The sequence below is a fragment of the Aptenodytes patagonicus genome, chromosome 7, assembly GCF_965638725.1.
Source record: "Aptenodytes patagonicus chromosome 7, bAptPat1.pri.cur, whole genome shotgun sequence".
NCBI classification, from domain to species: Eukaryota; Metazoa; Chordata; class Aves; order Sphenisciformes; family Spheniscidae; genus Aptenodytes; species Aptenodytes patagonicus.
Window position 1 is genome coordinate 70,517,903 of NC_134955.1, and position 27,492 is coordinate 70,545,394.

General features: G+C 56.5%; 1 protein-coding gene across 2 annotated transcripts in view; it reads left to right on the plus strand.

The window, feature by feature from the left end:
- Positions 1 to 654: 654 nt before the first annotated feature.
- The window catches only part of NIN (ninein), a 63,702-nt gene continuing 36,864 nt past the window's right edge, over positions 655 to 27,492 (plus strand). For both annotated transcript variants that reach the window (XM_076345780.1, XM_076345781.1), the window contains exons 1-5: positions 655 to 678; positions 6,833 to 7,036; positions 13,272 to 13,353; positions 20,815 to 20,984; positions 26,799 to 26,838. In XM_076345780.1, coding sequence (XP_076201895.1) covers positions 6,854 to 7,036; positions 13,272 to 13,353; positions 20,815 to 20,984; positions 26,799 to 26,838 — 475 coding nt within the window. In that variant the 5' untranslated portion in view covers positions 655 to 678; positions 6,833 to 6,853. The remainder of the gene's footprint in view (positions 679 to 6,832; positions 7,037 to 13,271; positions 13,354 to 20,814; positions 20,985 to 26,798; positions 26,839 to 27,492) is intronic.

Genomic DNA, 27,492 nt, shown 5'->3' on the forward strand with positions numbered 1-27,492 from the left:
CAGGGCCATGTCCCCAGGGGTGCAGGACAGTGGGGAGCCAGCGTGATGACACCCTGGGGTGCAGGACAGAAGGGAGCCGGGGTGATGCCACCCTGGGGTGCAGGATGGTGGGAACCGAGGTGATGCCACCCAGGGGACAGGACAGTGGGGAGCCAGGGTGATGCCACCCGGGGGGCAGGACAGCGGGGACCACGGTGGTGCCACCCTGGGGTGCGGGACAGCGTGGGGGACCCCCACGCGGGGGACGCTGCCGATGCCAGGCGGTGGGCGGACCCGGGCGGTGCCAGCGGGGCCCCGCCGCACAAAGGCCGCCGGTCGCCGTCGCCCCCGCCCCGGGGCCGCCCCCGAGCCGCAGCCCAATAAACGCCGCCGCATTTGAACGCGGCACCTCCCCCGGCCCCGCTCCGCGACGCTCCGCTCCGCCGCGCCCGGAGGCACCGGCAGCCGCGCCGGGTGAGCCCGGGAGGGCAGCGGGGCCGCGCCGCCGGGGGCGCAGCGCTGAGCACCGCGGGTGGGGGGATTACCGGGCTCCCGGGGGCCGGGCCGGGCCGGGGGGGGACGGGACCCTGGCCGCCGCTGGTCCCTCCTCCGCGGGCGGTGCCGGGGCGCAGCCCGCCCCTTCCCGTCGCGGCCAGCCGCGTGTGTGCGGGGCGGCGGGGAAGGGGCGCAGCGGGCGAGGTGGGTGCGCGGGGAAAGGGGGTGTGGGGGGTGTGATGCTCGGGGGGGGGATGCTGGAGGGGGAGGGTCGCTGGGGACGGGGTCTCGTAGGCAGGGGGGTTTTGGGGCGTGGGTGGGCGCGGAGGGGTGCCTGCGTGGGCGGGCGGGGGGGGGGGGCACGCAAAAGCCCCCCGCGGTCCCCGGCGGTGCGCCGGTGGCAGCGGTCGGGCGGGGTGAGCGGCACTGGGTGCTGCTCGCCCTCCTTGCCAAGGGCACCCCGCCTTGCCCTGGGGTCCCGTCCCCAGAGAGATGCTCCAAACGCCCCAAAACTCTGGGGGTGGGAGCGGGTTCCGGCCCGGCTCTCCCCCGGGCTGAGTTGAGGAAGCAGCGGGCTGTGGCTGGAGGAATTAATAACAGCAGTTGTTTTGTCATTGGCGAAGCCCTTGCTGTCACCAGGGCGGCAGACGGCATCTGCTGTCTGGTCGCAAACCGTGGGCCCGTCACCTCTGGCCCATCCGGGGAAGGATGGGGTTGAGGCCATGAGCCAGGAAAGCCCAAATCCGCAGCCCGGGAGGGTCAGCCACCGGAGCCGGGTGCACCGGGGGTTTGTCGTGCAAGTGGGTGTCAGTTTGGGTGGGTGCGTTTATCCTGCCCGTCTTTCTCATTTGCTCACCAAAACGGGGATGACGGTGACAGGCTCACGGCACGGTCCCCGCAGCGTGATGGATGCGCGGTGTTATCGCCGTGATTCAGCACGGTCCGGGTTTATCGGAGCCGGCGCAGGGCTGAGCTCCGCGGGAATTGCCGAATCCCTTATTTCCTGGCACACGAGGCGTCGCTGGATAAATCGCTGGCTTGCTTTGTTTACTTCTGAAATAATCAGCTTTGTGCCTATACCTTGGGCTTTATCGCACGTGGGGCTCCCCAAGTTATGGCAGTGCAACTCCAGCCCGATTTGCAAAAATCAAAACAGATGGGCGCTTTGTTTTTCCTTATTGAGGGGAAGGCTCCTTACTGAAAGGCCCTATTACAATGCAAATACTGGGGTGGCGTGAATATTCAAACCACTGCGCTTCTTTTGAAGCTCTTTACATAAACTTATAGCGCTTTATATGCCATTGCCGCTTTGCTAATCTGGAGTGGAGCTTGGTTAACAGAATCCCTTTTTTTTTTTCCTGCTGACTTTGGAGGGTTTGGCCGTGTTTTGGGGAGCACGGCTGAGAGGTGGCATTGAGACGCAAAGCAGCCAGCGCTGGGCTGCAAAAATTATGACCGTGCTCAATGGGGAGGAGGAACCGCCAGCTGTAAAGCTGACTTTGGTGGTGACCCTTGAAGAGCCGGGCGTGCTGTCAAGTGATTTACTGATATTTGGGTGCTTCATTGTCCTTTTGGGTTTTTTTTTTTTTCCCCCTTCCCTTTGGTTTCTCGGTACGACCCTTTGTGGAGCCGCTGCTCCGCAAGAGGGGGATGGATGGGGTGTTGCGGGGTGGGCTGAGCTCAGAAATCGCCCTGACACAGGCAGTGGCGTGGGGGTTTGAGGGTGTGTGCAGTGAATGACAGCAGCTTAGCCACAGCTGCGATGGATGAGATGGTTCATTAGGGGAAGGAGATAATGACTTAGACGAGACAACCTCAGCTCTGGCTTTCCAGCAAGGGTCTGGTTTCAGGTAGCTGCTGGGCATCTCGTCATAAACCCTGCCATTAAAAACTGGGGTCCTGGTGGTTTTTGGCAGCTGTGTTCGCATCGTCCCGGTTGTTACAAGTGCGGAGGGAAGGGCCAGTTGCTTTTAACCTGCCCACGCATAGCCTTGCTTCTTTAGCGCGGGGTGGGTGCTACCGAACAGTTACATCTCAGGGAGCGGGTGCTCGTGTTTTGGAGGTGGCCATGTGATGCAGCTTCGCTGGGCGCTTACACGCTGCTAATTGCCAGGCCCTCGTTTGAGTCAAGGCAATCAAGAGCAGCAGCGAAAGCAACATTTCTCTTGCTGTCCCTTGAAGGAGATGACTTGCTCGAGGCCGCTGCCTTCTGCGGAGAGCGCGTTGGGTCAGAGACAGCGTAGCCCATAGCCGCGCGCCCTGGAGCGGGGCGGTTGGTGATGCAGCCATGGGGGCGTCTGGGCAGAGCATCCCCAAAATCTCCACATTGTGCCACCGCGCAGCAGCACACGTGCTGTTTGTATTAATACCGTTTTGCACAGAAAAAGGCACTGTGCTAATTGTAGTGGGTTTACTTGGTGGTGCCATTGATTGACCAGGTAATCTCTGTCCTCATTAGTTTGAGGCTAAAGCTTGGAGGTTGATATTGATTCCAGGCATTTAATATGCGGAGCGGTAATTACTGTTTAAGCCTATATTGTTTGAGTTAAATATAGCTGAGAATTTAGTCGTATCAGGCCTCTACACTGTGCGCTGTGAAGGTTATCTGGCTCTCAGGAGGGAGTGGATTTAAAGGAAGGAAAGAAACGCCGGTGAAAACTTCCTTTTCTCATCATCCCTGAGTGCTTTGCTTCCCGGGACTTGTTACAGGGAGAAGAGAAATAAAGAATAATGTGGTTATGACTCCAAGTAGTTCTCCTAAACCTGCACCTTTCTGCGCCGTCTGCTCAAGCCGGTCATTCTGGGGGACTTGACACAGAAGGGCAGCTATAAATCTGAACAAAGTGATGCCCTATGCAGGGAACGGCCCTTCTCCTCCTCGCAAGGGACCGGGGAGCCCCCGCTCAGCTGCCGCCCGCCCCTATTATCCTGTCGGCTCAGGGCCGCCCTCCTGCATCTCAGCTGCCGGCCCATCTGGAGCGGAGATGAAAGGCTGGGGTTTAATTCGGGCTTTGTGTGCCTCTTGTGTTCCCCCCCCCTCCCCTCTTAGCGCTTTCTCTGCTGCCAGTCTTCCATCCCCGATCCCGCAAGGCAGTTCTGGTGCGCGGGTGTGGAGGGTGGCTGTGCACGCCGGGTCTCTGATGCTGCTGACCTCATTATTTTGACTGCTGGGTGATGCCAGGCAGCCTCGTGAGCTCATCAGGTAGGAGGATTGGGTGGTTGGTTTTTTTTTTTTCCCCCCTTCTCGAAGCGCTGCTGAATAATTCAGCCGGGAGTAGGCATCTTGGGTCACCTTGCGCAGCCGGCTGCGTGCCGGAGCCGGCTTCCTAAGATGGAGGTTGCGCAGGATGCGTGCGGGATCGCCTCGCTGCCGGTAGCTCGCCGTTGTTGACTGACTGCAGGTAGGCGAAGAGCATTGTCCTTTATTTATTTCTGATGCTTTTTATGCTGGAAAGCACGAAATCGCCTCCCCAGGCTGCGCAGGGGTGGCTGGGTTGTGCCAAGCTGGTGCAGAGCCCAGTGAGCTCTCATCACCCCTCGCCGTGGGGACATGCAAGGCTGCCGGGGCCACCGTGCCCTCACCGAAAACTCACCTGGGCTGTAGGGCAGGTCTGGCCCCAGGCAGGTACCATGCACCCGATGCTCTTCTCATTTGGGGATTGTATTTTTCTTGCTGGTTTTATGGGCTCCCCAGTGCCTCCTCCCTCAGCCCATGCAGACTCATCCGGGGTAAGTTTTTGGGGCTGCCTGCTGGTACGGCACTGAGAGAGGGTGACCCCAATGCTCTGGCAGCACGGGTGCTCGGGGACACGTTGGGAGGTGGCATTTAGCTCTCTGCGCTGTCTAACTGGGGAAACTGGTTCTGGTGGTGTGGAAGTAGGGTCGGGTGCTGGAGAGGTCTCTGGGGGGCAGGAGGTGGCTGACCCTGAAGATAAGAGGCTCAAAAATGCCTGGGAAGCTCTGTGGGTCGGAGTCACCTTTGCTGCAGGCTCAGCTGTGAGTTTTGGGGCTGCCGGGGTGTACGGCCGGGGCGTGCAGGGCTCTCCTGATGCCGGTACCTGGCAGTAGCTGCTGTCAAGCCCCGTGTGTGCTGAACTGTGGGTGCAGGTGGGAAATGGGGTTGCCAGCGTGAGAACTGGGAAACTAGTTTGCTGTTGCTGCTTTCCTTCTGCTTGCAGGCACCTGAGTTTTTTGGGTGCTGACTCCTCCTCTGTGCCCTGGGTTGAATGCAATGCGTCTGCACCCTCGCTCCTCCCTGCAGCGCTTGGGTGCTTTGCTAAAGCAGCTCAAGAGGCATCTGAGGGGGCGGAAAAAACCAGGGGTCACCGAGAGTGTGAGGCTCAGGTAGAGCGATGTGGGGATGGGGAGGGATTGTGTCCGCCCTCTCTCGAGGTCTGGCGATTCTGCTGTCCTTGCCCATGTCAACGCAGGAGGAAGGACAGCCGGGCCGGGCTATTTCTGTCCCGTGGACCCTGCGTGCCGCTTGGCACCAGCCCTGCATCCCTCAACAGGCGCGGGAGCCCGGTACTGCTCTGCATTGGCATCCGCCCCTGTGGCCAGCGAAATCAAGGACACGGCTGCTGCAGTGTCTGCCCCAGAGATTTCCCAGTTATCCAGCTGCGTTGGTGGGACAGGCTTTTCTGATTGCCCCTCTGCCGTGGGGCGCTTGTGCGAGCTGATGTGGTGGCTCACGATGCTCTTGAAGATCAGCGTGTTCCTCGAGGCTGCGGTGGTGGGCAGGGGGGTGCAATCAGGCTGCACCTTGCAGTCGGAGCAACTCTGCTTGTTCTGGGATGTCCACGAGCGCTGCCGGTGACACAGGCAGCTGCAGGAACCCTGCGATGCCAAGAGGGAGGAGGGGAGGTGGCTGCTCCGTAGCAGAGCTGGACAGTGAGGGGGTTTGGATAGGACCCCCTCCCCCCTCTTTGGGAAATCTGGCTGAGACAACCTGCAGCAGCGTGGGCAAAATTCACACGGAGACCTGGCTGGTGCTGGGTGATGGTCTGAGGCTGGCCGAGCGTACTGGGGTTGTGTCCTTGGGGCGCTGGGTCCCTGCAATGCCCTTTGCCACTTGATGTGCCCTGGCGATGACGGCTGCGGTGCCTATTGTGCCTGCCAGGGTGGTGGCACGTCCCCCGCGGTGGCCGTGCACACCGAGGCTGTGTTGTGGCACTGGGTTACACTGCTGCTGCCCCGAGGCGGCGGGGAGCCCCGCAGCCAGGCTGGGTAAGCAGCTGCCAGCCGAATCCTTCATTTCGAACAGGAAATTTCCCTCCCTGCTCCCCTGCCAAAACAGTTCCTGGGGCTGCGATGCTCTGGTTAGCAATGCGATGAGAGAGATGAAAAATTCCTGACTTGGAGGGGAGGACGAAGCCCTTGGGCGAGTGGCAGGGAAACCGCCTGGGCTTTGTTTGCTGGTGCAGGAGACCAGATACATTTCAGCTGTCTCCATGCTGGGGTCAGCTCTGCTCCAGGGCTGGGTTTGCTGCCAGCCTAGCAGTGTCCCCTGTCAAACGCTTCTCTGCCTTCAGGTTTGACCTGAAGTACCTAAAGGAGAGCAGTGCAGTGAGTGCCGTGGGACTGGGCGGTGAGCCGGTGGGGACGCGTCCTCTGCAGGCACAGGGCACCGTGTGGCTTTGTGCCAGGGTTGTGGAGGAACGCAGAGATGCTGCACGCTGGCATCAACAGGGCTGACGGCACCCTGGCTCTCCCTGCACCCAGGCCAGCATAAAAAGGAGCATATTTGGCGCAGGGATGCATTTTGTGTTCGTGGAGGAGGGTGTACACGGTGGCTGGCTGGCCTGAAGTGTTTGGGGTGGGGGGAGAGGCAGTGGTTGGGATCTCCTGCCTTCCCCTCTGCAGAGCAGAGCCCCATGCTTTGTTCCCTGCCACTGGTGAGCTGTTGCTGCTGGGATCGTTGTTTATCTTCTCGCTAAGGCGGGCAAAACATCACCTGCAACACCTGGGAACCAGGGGAGCTCAAGGGAACAATTTTCCCCTGCAGCACCTCAGCTGCTTCAGCTGAGCCAAATGAGCTGCTCGTGGAGCCAGTGCGAGGTGGCACGTAGGGACGTGCAACCCAGGGCTGCCCCAGCCACCCGGGCTGTCCCCACTCTGAGGGTTTGGCTCTGCAGGCTTTTTTTTCCCCTTGGTCTTTCTGCTGTGTGACTTCTGGCTTCACCCAGCGGTATGCGAGAGGCTGGAGGGGTGGTAGAGCACCAGGTTCACTTAATGTGAACAAAAACTGCAGCAAACAGCCTCGTGGGCTGCCCCTGTACCAGCCCTTGGGGTTTTCACCTTTGCATGCCGTGCTGCGGGCGCTGTGGTCAACGCTCACTGGCCCCATCTCTCCCCGCAGGTGAGCGTGGCAGGCTATGGGATGGATGAAGCTGAGCAGGACCAGTATGAAGCTCGCCTCAAGGAGCTCTTCGACAGCTTCGACAGCACGGGCACGGGGTCCCTGGGGCAGGAAGAGCTCACTGACCTCTGCCACATGCTGCACCTGGAGGAGGTGGCCCCGGCATTGCAGCAGACCCTCCTCCAAGGCAACCTCCTAGGCAGGGTAAGGCTGGGGCGATGGGGGGGGTCCAGGGCTTGGGAGCAAGGCAGTGCCGGGCAGCTGCTCCCGTGCATGTGGGAGGGTGATGAAAAAAGGCTGAATGTCTGTAATTTGTGAATATCCAACATCCCTGAGGCTCTGGGGCTGCAGGACTTGCAGTGTCTGTTGTTCTGTTGAGCAGGGTGGGTGCAGAGCAGCCTCCAAGAGGGGGATTAGTGATAATGGGGAAGGAGACTGCTTGCTGGTGTGTCTTCCCTGACTGGAGGCAGTCTGAAACTCTCGGAAACCACCACTTTACGCTTAGCCTTGTGTGCTGGCATTGCACTGATGCAGGGTGTGTTTTCCCAGTGTCCAAGGCCGGACTGAGTGCCAGGTCCCTGACGCCCTTGCACCAGTGCTCGGCCGAGCGCGCTCCGGCTCGCACAGCACACATGCCCCCCAGCACCGGTTAGTGCTGCTTCTGGTCTGGGTCATCTCCCCGAACCAGCTCACCAGGTGCTTGCACAAACTCTGTGGTGCTTGGGGTACATGGAGACCTAAAGCCAGGGCTTGAGCCTGTGATTTACGTTGACTTAAGCTGTAGTTAAACTGGTGGGGCCGCGTGCAGTCATGCACGTTTCTCTGAAGTAGAGAATATTGTCCAACCCCAGCAGCTGCTGGCTGAGCTGCCTTTGTCCATGTTACCTGATGTTGGTGTCTATAGGCAGCTGTGGTTATCTATCACAGACCCACCTGGGATAGGTTTTTGGGGACAAATGTCTCCTTCCTTCTGCGGGGCTGCAGCGTCTCGCCAGCCTGTAGAGGGGAGCTGCAGCTGGTGAGCACACCATGCTTTCCAAAGCGATTTTTCAGTTGTGGTTGTACCTTTATAGAGTTAAATGCCAGGGTGTTGAGCACAAGCTGCTCGCCCTTGGGGACCTTCATGTTCAGCGTGGATGTCCTTGTGCTCCTGCGCTACCTCCTTCCCAGCATGCTGTGCTCGGAGTGCATCGGATGCTTCCTTCAAAATCACCCTGAAATCCCATCACTGCTCATTAAAATCAGAAAACACAAAACAGGGCAGGCGGGGCTCTCAATAGACATGAGCTTAGCAGCCGTCCCGACTCCAATTTCCTATCAAACTGCAGTTTTCACATAACAAAATAATTCCTTAAACAAAACCTCCTCTTCCTCACCTGCCCTGGGGCCATAGCTCTTCCGCTGACAGCGAGCGGTGCTGGTGCGGGAGCACGGATGGATCCAGACGGAGGTTTCTGACCTTTGGAGCTGCAGCGTGGCATTTGGTTGAGCGCTGGAGACTCCGTGCTGCTCGGCCGTCTTGAGCTTCTGCCGCTCGGATGCTGTTATCCGGCTTTGCCGCTCGCAGGACGGTGGGATAGAGGGAAAGGAAGGGCAGTACTAAAGATGTGGTTGTCACAGCTGGTCAGGACTAAAGCAACAGCGCTCATCTCTGTGACCTGCTCAGAGTGGGTGAAAAGCAAAGTTAAATGCAGTAAACGCTCAGCCCAACGGCACCAAAAAGCCCCTGCTAAAGCATCCCAAGTGCTGGGTCACGCTCGCCCTGTTCCGGCCAGGAGCTCCATCCCGGGGCGCGAGGCATCCTGAGGAGCGTTTTTATTTCATTCTGCCCCTTTGTCTTTGGGGACGGTTGTCACTTACAACCTGGAACTTGAATGTCAGAATAATCTTTTGTCTCCAGCGTTTGCTCATGTCTCCCCGGCATTTGTGCTCGTTAGCAGCAGCAATGGTCCATGGCTAAGTGTGAGCCTGATTTAATAGCTATCGAATCCTCTGGGTTTCCTAGGGAGCTCGCGGGGAGAACAGCAGCAAACACGTTGCTCCCCGAGCGCAGGCTTCTTGCACCTGCCCTGCCGGCTCCTTGCTGCAGATGGTCCCTCTCGGTGGTGGGAGCAGCCTTTGTTTGTCTGCACTTCCAGGGGCCGGGTTTTATGGGAGGGCACTGGCGAGGGGGGAGCGTTTTGTCTGCCGAGGGGCGACTTGGCAGGGCCACGCGCTTGCTTTTGTGCTGGGGGCTCTGCTCTGGGGATGAATGTGGCGTGATGGGGCTGCTGGGGTGGACCGGGAGCTGAGCCGGCATCCCGGTGAGGGGCTGCACGTGCTGCCTTCCCTGCCCTGCTCTGTGTGATGCTGTGGGGATTAAAGGGTACACGCTATCTCCGGGGTCCGGCGGGGGCGTGTAAATCCTGCCCTGGCTCACGGCAGAGCCAAACCATCCCAGAACAGCTTCTCTCACGCGACTGCGTGCGGAGGCGATGCTCGCAGCAATTCCTGGGATTCCTGGGGAAGGCTGTTTCCTCGGGCCCCTTGCACTTGTCTGTGGGGCCGAGAGGATGCGTGCAGACGTGCCCTTCTCATCTGGCCTCCGAGAGGCAGTGCCTGTTAATTAGCAGCTAATGCGGAGTCGTGTCTTGGGGACAGTGCTCATGGGCCGTAGCGATGACTGCGGTTATATGGTTTGCAGGGACAGGGATAAGTCGGGCACCTCCGGACCCTGCCCAAGGACTGTCCTTCGCGGCTGTCCTGAAGCAGGGACGGGGAGTTCAGGTTTCACCCTGCCCTGCGCTATTGCATTAGCAAGCCCACAGCAAGGACACCGCAGCGTGGGGTTTCACTCGTCAGCTCCCTTCAATGCTTTGGCTGGTGACCTCTTGCATATATACTCCCTCTGAGCCTGCTGTGACGCTGCTCCTCTTAATGCGTGGTGGCTTTTTGCGTGCCAGACAGGAGACTCGGTTGCAAGGTTGCCCTGTTCCTATGTCTTCCCCACCTGACGTTTCCCTCTGCAACCTTCTGGCCACCACTGCTGGAAGGAGTCTGTAAGTAGGGACAGGGCTTTGGGAAGAGGACTCTACTCGAAGATGAAGGAGAGGGAGCTGGAAGGAGCCACCGATGCTCGTTTGCCCCAGGGAGACTGGGGTTGCAGACTGCTGCTTTGCATTGGAGGGACAAATAGCGAGAAGCAGCAGGTACCTTGGCACATGCACGCTCTCTTTCTAGTGCTAATAAGTCACAGCTTCATAGGAAACTTGCTTTAAAGCAGGCATCAAGATTTCTCAAAGGTGCTGGTGTTGCTTGGCAGCCAGCAGCTTGGTTGGTCCCTGATTACCGTGGGGAAGCTGGGCTGGGCTTGCTATGTCTGTATTGGCATATTAGTCTTGTTTGCCTCTGACTTACTTGTTCTGGCAAATTCTCCTCACCAGGGACTTGACGTGCCCCCAGCACTGTGCAGAGCCCTGGTCTTGCTGTGGGTTTGCAGGGACACATATACTGTCCCTGATCCACACCTCTGCATGGGCACGAACGGATGCCATGCCGTTGCCTCCCAAACTCTGCCGTGTTCAGGCTGGTTTGGATCAGCTCTCAAGTTGCTGTTTGAGGCCCCCCGTGAGCAGATGCACAAGTTGGTGCTTCCAAAATACCCCAAATTCAGCTGAGCACATTGAAAAGAGCATCAAACTTTCAATACCCCGACACTGGTTTGCTGCTGTATACTTACTGCCTTGCATTTGTAAAGTTTTTGGGTTGGCTTGAGTGTCTGGGGCTGTTTTCCAGAAGTGGACGGTGCTTTGTGCAACGCTGCTGCAGTTAGCGCTCTCCTCCCCGGGGCTGTCCAGGCCCGACCTTTTGCTGGGAATATTCTCTAAGCAAAATTCAAAGGCTATTGATGCAGACTTGTGCCGGCCCACGTGGGCTGTCGTATCCCTGGAAGTGCCCCTTGCACCTGTGGGGAGCCTGCGGCCTCCCTAGCACGGGCTTTCCAGGCAGGAGTGTGACCTTCCATCACAACACGTGGGTGCTGGAGGTGTGCAGATACTGAGCACGCGCGTGTGGGGTGCTTCGTGATGTGGGCATTGCCTGCACCGTATCTCCTGGGGATGCACGTCCCCCCCTGCATGCACACTGGCATTTAAATTGGATGGAGATATAGAGCGAGGACGTTGCTGAGGAGCCGTAGCAAAGGATCGCTTTCTTGAAAATGTGAGATATTGCGGCATTTGTGGCTTTGCTGTCCCACCAGCTGCCTTGCCTGGCTTGTACTTGAGCACGGCTCTAATTTTAACAGTTGCATTTCTCTACGTACTCTGTGTACAGATGTGCATCCCAGGTCAAATGTGCGCCACAAACAGATACTGGTTTTCCTGGTTATCTGGTGTTAGGATGGGCCGGAGGTTTTCCTGAAGAAAAATATCCCCCCTCTGCCAGCTTGGGCTACATCTACAGAGTTGGGTGCTGCCGCTCAGAAGGCGTTGCGGGACCCCTCTGAGCCTGTGCAAGTGCTCGCTGTGTGTCTCTGCGCTGCTGATTTGCATTTTAAATTTTTAAATCCTGCTGCACGGCAGACCGCGGCGCTGGCATGGGGTGCTGGAGGATGGCCGCCTCCTGCTCCGCAGCCTAATCTTCCCCGGGTTCCTTTGGATGTGGTGGTCATGGTAAAATTGCTCTGTGGCCTCGACGCCGGAGCCATCTGTCCCGCAGGCAGCTGCAGCAGCGAGGGCTCAGCCCTGCTTCTTCATTCCTCCCCTTCGTTAGTGCTTCTTGGCAAACACAAGTTACAGGGCTCATTAGGCAGAGCAGGTTACGTGTCGGTGGTGCTCTCCGCACCTGCCCAGGCGGTTTTACTCTGCCCTCTCGTTTGGTGTGTTTGCAAGAGTGAGGCAAAGTGATTTTTATTTTCTTGCTGCCGTGAGGTCTCATCCGAACCCAGCCCCAGCACCCATCCGAGGGACCAGCTCTGTCTGTCCCTGTGGCTGTTGTCACCGTTCCCTTCCTGAGAAGATACCATGGGGAGAGGACCTGTTATTCGAACACCCTCATCTTTTATTCATCCTCATTTAGTCTAAATGTCAAGTTTTTTTAATCAGGCAAATTCTCCTATCTCTGTAAACTGTCCTTTTGAAGTACACCAGCGTTTGGAAATGAATGGCAGCAATTAGTATTCAGATGAAGGCAGCCCTGACAAGTTTCTTTGCTGAACATATTTCTAACTGTTTAATTACTCAGGGAGCCTGCGTTTAAAACCGCAGGGGTGATGTGCACTGAGCTGGGGTGTGAGGTTCTCCCTTTCCCCAGGGGCCGGTGGCTGAGCCCCCAGCTCCGCTGTCGTCCCCTGCCTGCCGGGGAGCACGTTGCTCTTTTTCGGGCTGGTTCGACCCCGAGAACAAGCTGGCAAACTTCAGACCTGAACTTTGCCGCTCGTGCCTACCCCAGCGGCATTAAAATCCCCTCTGACTGCGGCTCCTGCCCTGCGTGCCGGATTTGCAGCCATCAGACCTGCCAGCAAGAGCAACCTCGGTGGGTTCTTTAAATACAAAGTCTCTTGTTCAATGCTAAAAATTCTCCTCAGATTTATTTAGCCAAAAGAAATTGTAGCAGCCAGCTCTGCCTCGCCGCTGACCCATGTCAAATAGCTTCCCCAGCTGTCCCCGGGCTTCCGTCCCCCCCACGGCTGGAATTGCTGACATTCCCCGGCGCGGCTGCGAAGGATGCTCTAGCCCCTTTGCAACGGTTCGTGGCGGTGAGGCAGGAGGCTTTCCAGGAAGATGCAGATGGAAGAGGGGAAAAAAAAACCAACCCAGTGATAGGATCATCCCTCCTTTTTTTTTCCCCCATAGCCATGCTCCAGACCTGGTATTTCCAGTCCAGCCCTCGCAGAGCTGCAGCAGGCGTGAGCCGGGGCAGGGCTGCCCTGGAAAGGGTGCGACTTTCTGCCATCCGCTTTGGAAAGTGTTTTCTGAAGCTTAATTAGGGCAGTGGAGCATTTCCGCAACCGAGTATCTCATCAGGACTGGTACCTCGCTGTAGGAGCCATCAACCCTGGCCAGGTCATCTCAAGTGATGGAGATGCTCCCTGGCCCTCTGGATACATTATTTCAGCTTCTTGCTTGATGGAAAACCCCAACTAATGCACTAAAACCCCAACTAATGCACTAAAGCAGTGGCTTTGGGTCATTGTGATAACAATCATTTTTTTTTACATGTTCAGGGACACTGGCTGTGTCTTCGTGTTGCTTGCTGTCATTTCTCCAGGCCCCAAAACTGAACGAGCCGAGGTTCATCCGTGCCCCTTGCCGAGGCGCTCAGCAGGCACAGGCATGCTCTCAGCTCAGCGTGGAGGTCTGAGAGATTTGCTTTGCTGCTCATCTTCCTGCTGGATTATTGGCCTGATATTTAATTATCCGCACCAGCCTGATTTCCTCCTTTCTTCCTTTTTCCACAGGTCCACTTTGACCAATTTAAAGAAGCACTTATCCTCATCTTATCCAGAACCCTCTCAAATGAAGAGCACTTCCAAGAAACAGGTACATACTAAAGTTCTCTAAAATAGTACATTTTCTTGGGCAAAGCAGATTTGGGTGGCTCTCACAGAGGATCTTAGAAGAGAAAGTGCTTTTTAGGTGCTGAGGTAAGTTCTTCTGCTTGGATGCCCAGACCTAGGGAGAAGGGAAAGTTAAGGTCTGTCGTGGAGCCTTGTACAAAAGCGTTTTCTGAGCTATTAGATATTTGTATCCCATTATCATGATCTAAATGCCCGGAGAGGCACGTGATGTCTGCATGTAGACAGCTAACAGCACTTCAGATGCTCAAGATGTCCCATGGCTGCTAAATGGGCTGAGGTCTCTCTATCCAACACCACTTCTGGCGGCCAGGGATGCTTTAGGAGCCCTCCAGCTGCAGCAGATGGTTATGGGCAGGCAATCAAATGGCTGCCTTAATGCTGCTGCATTTTCCCGGCTGGGGCTGGCACATCCCTTTGCCCTCCACTCGAGTGCTTCGGCTCCGAGGTGGTGCGACCGCAGCGCAGGCGCAGAAGCCCCAGCCTGGCAGGAGGGTTTCCGAGCTCTGCCTCAGGGGAGCCTCCACTCCGAGCTGAGCCGGCGGCAGCCGGTGCGCTCCCGCCGTGCCTCTCCGGGGGCCGGCGGTGGGATCTGTCTCGAGGGACAGCGGTGCCTCACCAAAACCCATGCTGGCTTTGGATGCTACTCTGTTTTTGTGAAGGTTATAAGGGGAACCTCTCTGCAAGAGCTCCTGGAGATGAGCTGCTGGACACAGAAATACCCCTCCTGTCTGGTGTTGATTTTTGTTTTTTAAAGTCCATTCTGTTTCCTTGCGTCTGAGATCAGCAGGATGAGCTCAGTCCCGTAGGAAGCTACTCCGAGGTGTCTGTATTTCTCCCAGGGGACATTCAGTCTGGCCCAAAGATGCTTCTGAAGAAGATGAGCCCTCTGACAAACCAGGTTGGGGCTGGTTGGAGAAAGCAGTGGGCGCTGCAAGTCCTTGCTATCCCGTTTTCTCCTTCCCTTTGTTTCAGCGTGCCTTTAAAAAGTGGCTTTTTAGACCCTCAGGAGGAAATAGGGTCACAGCTTTGGTGTGCCCCCCCCACCCCCCCAGCCCTCCCCACGCACAAGGGGCTGGTGGTGCTGGGAGCACTGGGGAGGTGTGGGGCCAGGGTGAGGGCTGAGCCCCTGCAGCTCCAGCTGGAGCGGGGGGGCTGAGGTCTGCCTGGTGTCACACCTGTATGTAAATCCCTAATCCTGCCTTTGGAGCAGCGGGAGCGTGAAATCCCCAAAGGAGAAAACAGCTTAGCAAGGCGGGAGAGGGAAACTCCAGGTTTCCTCTCCTGGAGCATCGATCTCAGCTGGAGCATCCCGCACTCGAGAGCGCAGCCAGTTAGCAAAATGACAACTTTCCCCCTTAAATAGGCTGCAAAAACCGCAGGGCCCAAGAGATGCAATTGATGGATTTTTTTTTTTTCCCCCCACTCCTCGTTTCCAAAGCTCTTAATGCTTAGAGGGAGATGGCGATGACAGCTCTTGCACCTGGCATCCCTTAATGCAGTTTTCCCGCAGGTCAGTGGGCGCTCAGGAGCGAGGGGGGGAGCCTCGCCGGTGCCTGGCCGAGGGGCTGGGTCTCCTGTGATCCCTTCCAGCCCCTCGGAGAGCTGGCGTGGAGCGGGAGGCAGCCCCGGCAAACCAGAACTAATCCAGCATTCTGTGTTTATTGGGGAATCATATGGCTGAGAAGCTCCGGCTTGATTTAAATATAAATAAATCTTCTAGAAAGGGACTACATTTGGGGTTATCGCAGGGGAAATTACAAATGCAGCTGGCAAGGGGAGGGTGGCTGTGTTGGAGCTGGAGAGCCCTCCTTGGGGACACGTTTGTCAGCTGGGTTTTGCATGGCAGGTAATCAAAGGGCACGCGGTGCAGGTAGGGAGCCTGCGCTGGGCGGGCCTGGGAGGCATTTATTTTTAATGGGTTTGACAGGTCGGTTAACGCCGAAGTCTTTGCTTCTTTTAATTTAGATCAAACTTGAGATTTGGAGAACAAGCTGCTTTGTGCTGTTGGTGTCAAACTGTCAGTGACTGTGGAAATGCTGGTGTTACAGCCTGCCCCGGGCTTGGGAAAAATTGAGTTAAGAGCTCCAAATCATATCATTTAAATGAAAATTTAATTTGGGGGGGGGGGGGGGGAAGCACAGATTTTAAGGCTGTTTGCTGCATCTGGAGAGTCTGCTCTGCAAGGAAGTGGCCGTGTGCCTTGATGCTGTGGCTCTACCCGGAGACTTGGGTGATGGGAAGGTCCCTTGGGTCTGTGAGCAGCCGGAGGGCTTGTGTCTCTGCTCTACAAACCAGCTGCTCCCCTGCAGCCCCCAGACAGTCTGTGCTACACGGCCGAGGGCACCCGGCAGGGGACAGCGTCGCTGTCCCCGTAGGTGCAGCACAGCCTGGCTCAGGGAGGACGGCTCGGCACAACGAGCCCGTGGGTGACGGAGCAAGCCCTTGGGGTCACAGCGGGACCCACGGGCTGGGGACAAGGAACCAAAACTGCCGTGGGATGCAAAAGCATTTCCTGCAGAAGCGGCTGATGGGGTTTTCCCGTTTTGGGGGGGAAGCAGCAGGTGGGAGAGGCATTCAGGCTTGCAGAGAGCAGCTGATAGATTATTTTTTTTTTTTTTCTTGGCAAAGAAGCTAAATTCCCTTTCTGAAGGGAAGGCTGGCAGGGAGGATGGTTCTGGCAGGCTGCAGGCGCTTTGCCTGGGAAGCCAGCCCTGAAACCCAAGGCAGACAGAGCTCCCAGCGCCGCTGTCATCAGCTCTGTCCCCTCGAGGACGCTGCTGTGGGCACCCAGACCCAGCGGCGAACCAGAGCATCAGCTGGCTGGGCAAACCCCAGCCCTGCCGGGAAGTGGCGTGGCTGGGCAGAGAAATGGGGGGGAGACTCCGGGGGGGGGGGGGGGGGGGGGGGGAGCAGAAAAAGGCCTGAATGTGTCTTAAAATAGCGTTTAGTGGTTATTTTAGCTCCTGAGTGCCAGGAGTGTGGCTGCTGGGGAGACCCGTCACCCTCAGCAGCATCTCGGGCCTTTGCGGAGCTGCCTGACAAAGGTGGTGCGTGCGGATAAATTGTGGCCCAAATTACCAGGGTTCGGTGCTCTGGAGAGATGCTGCTGCGGGGCCGGGGGCTGAGCCCGTGGCTCCTGGGAGCCCCGTGGGACCCGGGCTGGGTGCTGCCGCCGCCGATGCTCTTTGTCCACGGGTCACTGTAGCAGTGTGGGGTTGTCTGGGGACAAGAAAATAGATTTGGGGAGGGGAAGAAAAAAAAAAATCAGTTATGTGGGTGTTTGGGGGGTTGGGGGGGGAATCAGGCTTTTTTTCTTCCTCGTTATGGCAAATAAAAAGTCAGCTCTGTGCGTTGGAAGCCTGGATAGGGAGGGATTACCGGGGTGGAGTGCAGGATTACGGGAACACCCAGGAGAAATTAAAGAGCAGCTTGACGCCATCCTCCATGTGGTTACGAGGGGCTGTTGGGGTGTTTTTTTCTTTCCAGCACGTGAACAGAGTTGCCTTCCCGAAGAGGAGCTGGTGGGGATGATGGCCTTGCAGGAATCCCACCCGCGGGGGGAAGGCTGTAAAGGTCTGGCTCTGCAAGCAGACCTGGGTGGGGACAGGTATAAAACCGGTGCCGCCATCGGGACGGGGGTGATTTAGGCACAGGCAATGCCTCTGGGCCAAAATGCCTTGGTGTTGGGCTGCCGTGACCCTGCTGCCACTCCTCTCTGCCTCGGTTGCTGAGCCTGAAGTGTGAAATGGGGACTAGGAGGAGTTTAGAAAGTACCTGGTGTCTTGGGGGATTAGGGTTTAGCAGATCCTAGCTGCAATGTGCTTTGCCCAGCAGTAGGCTGTCTGCTGCCGCAAAGAGGATCCCTCCCTTCCAAATCTTAAGCGGCGAAGAAATTAATTTTGCCTCTAAACGACGGGCTCGCGGGGCGAGGGTCTTCCTCCTCTAAAACCCCTTTTGTCTGCGCTCGACGGCTTTGATGCTGGGCCCAGGAAAACGCTGCTCGCCATCAAGGGGAGCCCCCCCCCTCCTCCCCAGCATCTGAGGGCAGAGCAGGATTTTGAAATGCTTATCTAGCGCAGAAAGGCAGAAAATCAAGTGTAAATCTCTAACCATGGAGACGTTTAACTGCCGAGATGGACGGGGGGAGCGAGCTGGGGAAGTGATGGCTTCTGTCTGCAGCGCTTAAATCAGGGGGTTTCTTGTGAAATGCGGATTTAGGGGTTTGGTTTTTTTCAGGGGGCATTTTGGGGGCCACAAACCTCCCCCCCCGGGCAGCGGGGCAGGAAGGCAAGAGACTTGCTCTCTTGGCAGCTCCTGCTCCCACCCCCAGCCCAGGGGCAGTTCGGGGGGGCAGATCAGACCCCAGTGTCTAATTAGGTGCCAGCTCTGGAGAGTGTGTGTGTGTGTGTTACTAAGCCCATGCGTTGCCGAGGGCTGTAGGAAGCAGGGAGGGTTCGACCTATTTTATTTTTCTCTTTTTTTTTCCCTTTCTTGGTGGCTCGTCAGCCGCACAATAGCGAGGGTCTATGAGGAGCAGCATCTCGCCTTGCTGCTGGTTGCAGAAGGGTGTACCAGAGGTCAGACTCGAGCAAGAGCAGCCTCCCCTCGGTGTTCAATACAGGGGTATATTTTAGTGTTTGGGATAAATAGCACACAGGGCTCTCTCATGTGCATCTGTCTCACGGGAAGCATTGGTTTTGATGTCTCCCTCCGGTTTCCTCGTGTGCCTTTGAAGGCACGTGTGGACTGAGCAGCTCTTTCCGTCCTTCCTCATTAGTTTTGGCTGGAAATGGGAAACTCAGTTCAGCTCGTCAGTGAACTTTCTGCATTCGGGGAGCACGGGTTGCTGCTTTTTGCTGGCATGTGTGCTCAGCTTTCCCTAAATACTGGGGATGGCGGGAGCATCAAGGGCACTGGCTGCTGTGCTGGGGGTTTGGGTTGGGAGGGCGGAGGGGCTTAGAGGATGCTGCACGTATGGGAGGTATCCATGCACACGCGGTCCAGAGACGATGGTGCATGGAGCTTTCTGCAAAAGAGATGGGTCTGTGCTCCCAGGGATGGGGCTGCAGGATCCGGTCCCTTACGGCAGTGCGGCGCCCATGGCCCCCTAACACGAGGGCTTTGTTTTGCACCGTGCACGCGGCAGCCGACAGCACGAAGGTGCACGGGGGCTTGCAGGTGAAGAGCTGTAACTCAGTGTTAACGAAAGCACCCCGGCTCTGGAAATGGGATTTCAGGGTGCTTGAGCTGGGATCCCCTCAGTAGCTGGGCTCAGGCATAGCCTATTTCAAAGTCGGAGCTTTGCAAGACAGGAGCAAACTTTCTGCTCTTCTCAAACTGCGGAGGGTAACCTTTCCCTCCCAGGGATGTTCTCAGGCTTCACAATTTTTTAATTGCAAAGGAAAAACAAGCACATCCAGGTGCTCAGGCCAAAGAGGAGAGAGAGCTGCCAGCCTCCAAATGCTAAAAAACAGAAAAGTGGGGAGATGCTCCCATTTCCCCGCTTGCTGTTAAAGCACTCGCAGGGCGGCGTGGCGTGAAGGCACCTGCCTTTCCGTATACAGCTGGATTTTCAGCTGCAGCAGTGGTTAAACACGCTGTCGGGGTGGGGGGGTGGAAACAGGACTCTCGTGAGCATTGGGAAATCCAGAAGGAAATTAAGCCATAGCTTCGTTATTGCTGAATTACGGCTTCTTTTTCCCCCCACATCTTTCCAAAGACAGATGGGCGTGGAGGTGCGTTTCTGTCTTTGAGAAGGAAAAATTATTTCTCAAAAAAAAAAAAAAACAAAGCCCCCCAGCCCTCTTCTGCAAGGGCGGGGGAGATGGCAGGGAGAAAATAAATGGGTGAATAAGTAGCCACAAATATTAGCATTTCAGAGAGAGCTGCTCGATGGAGATTGTTCACCACCGGGCAGGCTTTAATAGGAGTGATAAGGTTTGCTTTTGTTCTCGGGCTCTTACTTAATCAGCCTGTCTCATTGTGATTTTTCTATCGGTGCACTTCATCACACAACTTTCATGTGCGAGTCCCAGCTGCAGCAAATCTTGTTAAAATGGCCTTGTTCAAACACGGGAGCCGGGTTTGTTCCCTAGAGCTGCAATATGGATGGATGGAGTGCAAGGCTGGAGGAATCAAAGGACTCCTAGTCCTGTGTATTTTATAATTCATTGCATAGCTAAGTTGCAGAATATTTTCCCTCTAACAAGCTTGAAGCCTTCTTCCATATCTAAAGGAATATTATCCAAGGAGGCATTTGGGCAGGGGGGTTTAGAGACCCGCTGCTTTCTGTGTACCGTTTGTCAATGATTGAACGGCTTCCCTGCTCCTTATTAGTATTGCACTCTTGCATTTATTTTGTACCAGAGCACTCTGCAAATAAAATTTTAAAAAGCTGCTGCTCTTGCCGCTGCCTCGGTACGCTGCAAGTGGCGGAAAATAAAGATGATCGAGTCCTGGGGGGTTTTTCGATGGTAAGGTTAGCAAACACTGAAACAAAGCGTGGCAGAGAGCCTTCCCCTAATTGAATCCCTGGTTAATTTGGTCCGCCATTTAATTTGCTCCCTGCTCCAGACGTCGGATGATTCTCACTGAAAATAGCCCAAAACGTGCTTATTTATTTTTTGTTTTGATCCCTGTCCATGAGTGCTCCCAGATAATTCAGTCCCCGAAGGCAGGAGCTTGCTGTGGGAAGCTGGAGCCGGGGAATGCGAGCGGAGCCCCCTGTAATTACATGATGACTCCAAAGGGTTATTTAGATCTTGCAGTTGGCATTAGTTGCATAGCACGAGCTGGGACCTGCCCCACCGTCGCCCGGATCAGCTGCTCGTGCCGGCCCCGGGGAGACGTTTGCCTCCAAACTTGCCCGATTTTTTTTTTTTTTCCACTTGCCCAGTTGTTTTCACACTTTTAATCGAGCTGTGATTAAATCTACCGAAAGCAGTGGCAGTTGCCCAGGTGTCTGCGTAATCTGGAGACTGGAGCTGCTCAAGTGCTGCACTGTCCCTAATTAAACCTGCCCATCGCTGGTAATGAAGATTAGTGCAAGGAGGAGAGACCTAACTGACTTTCCATCTGAGGCTGCGTTTGCAAGGTTGAGGGTTTTTTTCCCCCCATCTTGTTAAATGAGCAAACTTGATTTGGGAATTGGGGAAGGGTGGGGAAGATGGAGCCCTGATTCCACTTTGCGACAGCCTTTTTTTTCTTTTTTGAGCAGGACCAATTCCGACCCATCAGGCCCGATGCCACAGTGAGGGTAGTCGTCCTGGAAAGGAGCAGCCGCTGGCGTCTGCCCGGGGGGAATGGTGGTGGCAATTTGGTGCTCGAAACGCTGCAGCCAAACCAGCCCCGTGTTCTGTGACCCGGGAGCTGGATCTGCAAAAAAAATCACGTTACCGATGCGCTTTGTTCTTGAATTTCACAGATTCTTCCCCAGAAGCCCAGCCCAAGTACATCAAAGGCGGCAAACGCTATGGCCGGCGGTCCCTGCCGGAGTTCCAGGAGTCGGTGGAGGACTTTGCCGAGGTGACCGTCATCGAGCCGCTGAGCGAGGAAGCGCATCCCCCGCACATCGCCTCCAGCGGCTGTGAGGAGGTGAGCGGGAGGGGGCCGGGCGCTGGGGTGGGCTGTACCCCCCCAAATGTCACTGCTCCCCACACCGGCCTAAGGTGGTTTGGATGTCCTTGAGGTTGTCCCAGCAAAGGCGATGGCCGCCCTCCTCGCCTGTCCCTAGGGATCAGCCGTGCCAGGCGGCACCTCCCTTGCTCCAGCCCCGAATTCCCATCGGCAGGCGGGCTGCCGTGGGAAGCCGGGGAGGGGCTGGGCTCGCGCGGCAGCATGGTGATGTGCGCCGGGTGCCGGTGCCGCTGGCCTCCCCACGCCCCTGGCTGCGGCGCGGGCCAGCAATTAAGCAAATAAGGACTGCAACGCTGCCTCCATGGCTAATGAAGGGTGGGCCGGGAGCTAAGCGAGCAGAAGGAGAATGTCCTCATCTATTAGCTCATCTGCAAATACCTGGCCGTGGCTCCGGCGCTCTCTGGTAGAAGGGATGGGGGAAGAGGGGTGGTGGTGAGCGGCAGAGCTCCGCAGCAGGCAGCTGCCTCGGGACAGTGCCCTGAATCCAGAGCCACCAGCTTCTCTGGTCAGTCCTCTGCATTTTATTTTCCCAGCAAACAGCTTGCGTGCTCCTACACGAAAAGAAAAGGCTGACTGTCCCAGGAGCCGCACAGCTCTCAGCAGCCCCCATGCCCCACGCATGCCTGCACATATGCTTGCTCAAAATCCAGATTCCCCCCGCCCTGGGTTTTGTGATCAAAATTAGTGGCTCTCTTTGTGCTAGTGCTTTCCACCCCAGAATCTCCTCTTGCTTCTCCAGAACAGAAAAACAAAAGGTGACGCGTGGCTGGGTTTGGTGGCATGCGTTAGCGTACGGCCACAGCAGCGTTGCCTTGGTGTGGGGCTCGTTCCAGCCTGCCTCGGTTTGCCAAGTATTGTTGATTCAGCGTTGCGTGTTCAGGAGCGCACGGTGGGAGTTTTCCAGTGGGAAGGAGAAATGCTGCTGCTTTCTCCCCTCCTCTGTCTCCTGGCGCTTCACTTGTGCTTTCCTAGAGATGGGGGGGCCCTGCAGCCAGCTGTGTAGGGGGGGTGCCCAACCCTGCATGGGGAAGCAAGGGAGAAATTTCCAAGTTTCCAGTGTTATTCCTATGCAGCTGAGCTTAAAAATAAATTAAAAAAAAAAACTTGAAGAAAAACTTTTCTGCCAGAGCCAGCTTCTTTATCCTGTTCTCGGTAACCTTTGCTCACCGCCACAGGGATGCTCATCCATCTCCTGGTGCCGGCCACGTGGGCTGCCCTGACCTTGAAATCAGTGTTAATCCACCCACGACCCCCAGGGAAGCGATGCCCTCGATAGAAGAGGCCACTCTAATCTTACTCCTCTGTTTTAGCTGTCAAGGAGGTGTAAAAGGTTAGTCTATTAACAAGGTCAGTCAATTAACTCAACTGGTACGTAACCACGCTGTGCTCCCTGTTGGCTGCATCAGTCTCCTGGTGGGACCTCTTGTTGCACCTTTTGCAGTGGATGGGATGGCTAATTCTCTTGCAGCCTGAGCAAAAATCAGGATAAATTTGTAAAAATCCCCATTTTTCATCTTTATCAGCATTACTGTCTTGTCTCTAAAAGAAGATTTTTTTTGGTAGCACAGAAATTAGTTGCTTGAAGGCATTGGGGGTCCCGGGGCTGAAACACCGGGCAGCGTTGGAGACTCCTGAAGCATCGACTTCTTGGGGCTCGGCACAACTAGCAGCTTTTCGCCTAGGTTTCTTCTGCTGCGCGTATAAACACGCTGCTGCCTGCACTCTGCAAGCCTGCCTCCAGCCCAGGGTGTTTTGCCGGCCTGAGAACTGGGGCAGTGTGGTTTAATTGGTGCTTTCTTTCAACCGATGCCAATTAAAAGGGCTCAGGCTCTGTCTGAGAGGCTTCCTTCCCCTTCTCATCTCTGTAAACACGAGAGGAGAGGCTGGAGGGCTGGTCTGTGTGTGGGATCGGCTGCCCAGAGAGGCTCCGTGATCTCCATCCCCAGTGGCTTTCCAGGTGCCACTGGACAAAATCATGAGCAGCCAGGTCTGAATTCAGCATTGACCCTGCCGTGAGCAGAGGGTGGTGCAGGGGTCCCGAGGTTCCCTCTGACCCACACGAGTTTGTCCCCACGGGTGTTACTAGGCTAATGGGTGATGAGAAACGAGTGGCTCTGGCGGCTTTATGGATGTGGTGCTAATGGAGCTGCAGCCATGAAAGCGCCTAGAAATGCACCGTGAAGGCTTGTGGTGGTTAAAGCTGTGCGTCTCCGGCCCCAGCTGCCGCTTGAGTTTGTCCTAAATTCTTGATATGGGTGATGAGTCTTGGTGGGCTTTCAAGCCCAGCTGAGAGCTGGCCAAGTGTGCTTGGGAAGTGCCGTGACCTTGCTTTCGTTTCCTTTTCGCCTTGCATTACGCCTGACGATCCGTGCAATGGTGGTGGTGCAGGGTTGGGATGGGGAGCCGTGGGGTACCGACCCCAAACTGGTGGTAGGGCAGCAGCACCCTTTGGCTCAGGGGGTTCCCAGCAGCGCACCCCTGGGTACGCAGCCAGACGTGGCCAGTCCTAAGGCCATGCTGACTTTCAGACCTTAGCGCAGGACATCTGTCATTTCCCCTTCTCCAGCTGCTGGCTCTGCTCTGGGAAAGGTCCCTCCTACTTGCAGGTCATAGAAACCGCTGTCATGTCCCAGCTCTGTCCCTTCAGTGCCCGCTGAAGCCGCTCGCTCCCCAGACAGCCATGTGTTTGCTTCTGCAGAGTGGTTTCCAGCATGGCACGGCCTCTCGGAGCAAAACCTTCTGGGAGGGTCGGGCTGAAACTCTCCGTCTTCAGGTCCTTGATGTACAAATGTGAGGCTCCCGAAGTGCAACTGTCTTGTAAAGCCGGGATCTGCAAATAACAGCTCAGGATAGTGCTTGCTCCCCCCCAAAAAAGTGAATTTATGATGTGACTCTGGTGCTTTGCAGCTGAAGGCAATTTGCATAGAGGGTTGTGGAGATTTGCCGTCTTTCAGGGGTCTCTGCTCCGGCTGCTCAGACCAGCGAGCTTATCTCTGGGCAAGCATGCAGGGAGGGAGAGATGGGGGCCGTCAGCGTTGGTGCGAAGGCTCACCTTGCCGCGTGTAAAGCAGAACAGTCTCAGCGTGTGCTCCTGATCATCATTTTAATTAGCAATATATTCTGGGGGAGAACAAAGGTCTGTCTCGCTGAAGCAGATGGCGGGGGGGGGGGGGGGGGGGAGAGGCCACCGTGAGCAAACGGCACAAGCTGCAGATGCTCGCCCGGGCCCCGGGCTGGAGGGCAACGAGCATTGAAAGTCGCGGCCATCTGCTCCTCAGCCCGGCCAAGCACGCGCCTGCCCAAATAATAATGCATTCCTGGGATCGCCGCTCCCGCGCGCGGCCTGCCGATGTGTGTGACCCGCATCCAGCTGTAACACCACCGGGGCCGGGGAAACAATGCCGTGCCTGACATCGGGATGCGCCGTCCCCCCGCCCCGGCCCCGCTTTGTCCTCCTGCCGGCGGTGGCCGATCTCAAGCCCCCGCTGCACAAAGGGACCCCCCTCGCCCTCCGCCGCGGGGCCCTGGCACGGGGAGGGAGGTCACGCGAGCTCCCTGGGGTCGGTGGCAGTGGGTTACCAGCCCGCAGCCCCCCACCCCCCGCTATATTCAGCCTCTTCAGGTTGTTGGTATTTATGGAGTTACCGTGTGCTGTTGGTTTGGGGCTCTTGGTTTTGAGGCGAGTCCTTGAAGTGAGAGGTTCTGGTGCGAAATGGCTTAGGTCTGATTCTATATAAAAATATATACGTTGCTTATGCAAAAAGACTCGGACGCAGCAGTGGACCCCCCCTTCTGAGCATCACTGCCCAGATTCCCCTCGGTGCCCCCCACCCAAGGACAAGGCTGCAGGGTGGTAGCTCTGTCTGGCACCCAAAGATACCTTCTCCCAGCCCCAAGTTGGCTGTTGCATATGTACGGGCACTTATGGGCTGGGATGGTGTCAACTCACGCGTTTTTGGGAACACAGGCTGTTTTCTGCCTTTGCAGACGGTAATTTGACGGTACCTGTTGCCTCAGCTCCTGCTTTTTTGCGTGCTTGTCCTGATGGCTTATCAGGCAAACCAGGAATCTGCCACCCTAATGCCTCGACGGGGGTGCTAGCTGGACTGCCCTTGTTTGGGCCAAAACCCGCAGCTTTCTAGTGCAGTATTCTGTATGTTCTTGGCTTTGTCCAGAGCATCCAGCAGAGCCGCAGGTTCCAGCCCTGCCTGTGACCTGCCTCTGCCAGGCCGATTTCTGCCTGAAGCCCGCCTGGGAAAGCAAAGGTTGAGCCCCCCTCTCCGTCCGAGGCTCTCCCCGATTCCTGCCCTGTGACTGGCCCCAAAAGCAGAGGGGTACACTGAGATGCTGCGGCGGCAGCGAACGGCCCTTGTATGGTCCAGCAGATGAAACGGGAGCAAGCAGCGGAGCTAAAAACAGTCCAGTGACCTAATCCAGTTTCCATGGTAACGTTGTAGATTAATGGCTTTTAGCTGTAATCTGAATGAGACGTATTGAACTTTTACATGATGATTTAGAGCCTCTTTATGTCCTGGGTGACTTTGACTTCAAATCCATCGGTCACGTGCACGCAGCAGTATCCGCTTGTAACGGTGGAGAAGTAACATCTGCCGACGCTGTTGCTAAACCAGAAGTTAATATCGCTGGGCGTTGTGTGCGAGTAAATACCCTCGGCCGGTACAAGGGCGGTAGAGACAAGGCAACATGTAGTACATGGGAGAAAATCATTTTAAACAATGTACTTCTGCCCTGCTCCCGGTGCCGCCTGAGCCGATGTGGTATTGCCACAGAGGAAGCGGGATGGCTTAAGACCAGCAAAGAGCGTGTTTGTTTGGGTTTTTTTTTCTCTAGCTAGCTCAGCGGAGAGCTTGTTGGCAGCACGGCTCTGCCTCCTGACCTAGAGCTACGGTTAGTGGAGGCATTTTGGAGCGGGTTTGGCTGAGCGAGGGCTGCTGGCCCTTGAGCTCTGCAGGCAGATGGGTCCCCCGTGTCAAAAGGGAAAGCATAAAGCAGCAAAAGCTTCGTTTCCCAAATCGCACGTGCTCTGGAAGCAGATGTCCCGATCGCGCTGGTGGGTTCGTTGCGGTTTAATTACCCGCTGTGGATGCGTGTTCCCCAGTGCCCGGGACGCACGGGCTCTGCGGCTGGCATGGGTGACATGCGATTGCCCGCAGAGGGGAGCGGGGCCGTGGGATGGTGTTACGCCGTGCAGGTTTCTGTCAAGGGCTACCCGCGATGGGGATGCTCGAGACTCGGAGCGTGCCGTGCTCACGTCCCGGCTTGCAGGCCAGCTGCGTACAAGACCTGTGGGCTGCAGGTAGCCATTCTGCAATGGGAAAATAGGGTGCTGGAAGGAAAGGATAACCCAAATTCAGATGGTGCCTGTATGCAGCTCATGATCTTCCCTGCATCCTCATCATCCTGACCATCGACACCTCTAAGACAAGCAGCATGGTTTGCTTGGAGGGCAAATCTCTCCCTCCCGATCAACCTGCCGGACTCTGATCTGTCACCTCTCGTGGGTCATTTGCGGGGCTTTTGGTGTCTTTTGCTGCAGCTGTGGTTTATTCCCACCAAAGCACCTTGCGTGCCAGAAACGGGCAGCATCAAAGAGCTGTGCGTTGCCAGCCCAGCCCGTGGGGAGCGGGGAGATGAAAGCCTGGTGGTGTTGCTGGAGCCGTGTAGCTCGTTTGATGCTGATCGCAGAGCCTCTTTCATACGGGTGATGTCTTGCAACAGTAATAACTCGGGAACCTTTTGTTTTCTCCCCAGCACTGGAAGACGCGAGACAGTGAGGAGTACGAGGCCGAGGGTAAGAGCTAACAGCAGCACCTGTATGGGCGTATTCTCTTTTCAGCTTTAAAGGTGAATCAGAAGAGCACTTTAAGATGGTCTCAGGCCAGCTGGGTGTGCCGAGCAGTCCCAGCCTGGCTCAGAGCAGAGCTCGGGAAGGTGTGCATGGAGCAAGCAAGCCCCGAGCTGGGAATGAAAGCCAAAGTGGGGCTCTTTGGAGGACACAGTCTTGTGCCTTACTCTCTCTGCCCTCTTTTCTTCCTCCTGTCCGGTGCAGAGGCTGCTCTGCTGTAGGCGCTCCCAGTCTCCCTGGCCCCAGCACCCCCAGAGCAGCAGCTGGGGCTGGTCCTGGTCCCCACTCCTGCCCTGGGTGCTGTGGGGCTGCTGGCTGTAGTGGAGGACGGTAGGCACTAGATGTCAGCACGGACCAGTCATTAAATCTTTCCTAATTGTCCTGCAAGGGAGAGCGGGCTGACCCCTGGGGTGTGGAGAGGCTCCTCATCCCGCCCTGCTCCTTGTCCCGCACGGACACAGCTTGTGGGGCTTGGGGACTGAGCAGGGATAGCAGTGGGACACATCCCGCTCTGCTCCGGGATGCGGCCAAAGATTTTTCTACTGCTGGTTCAGGTAGGGATGCTGGCGGGGGACCCCACAACATTAGCTAACAGTGTCG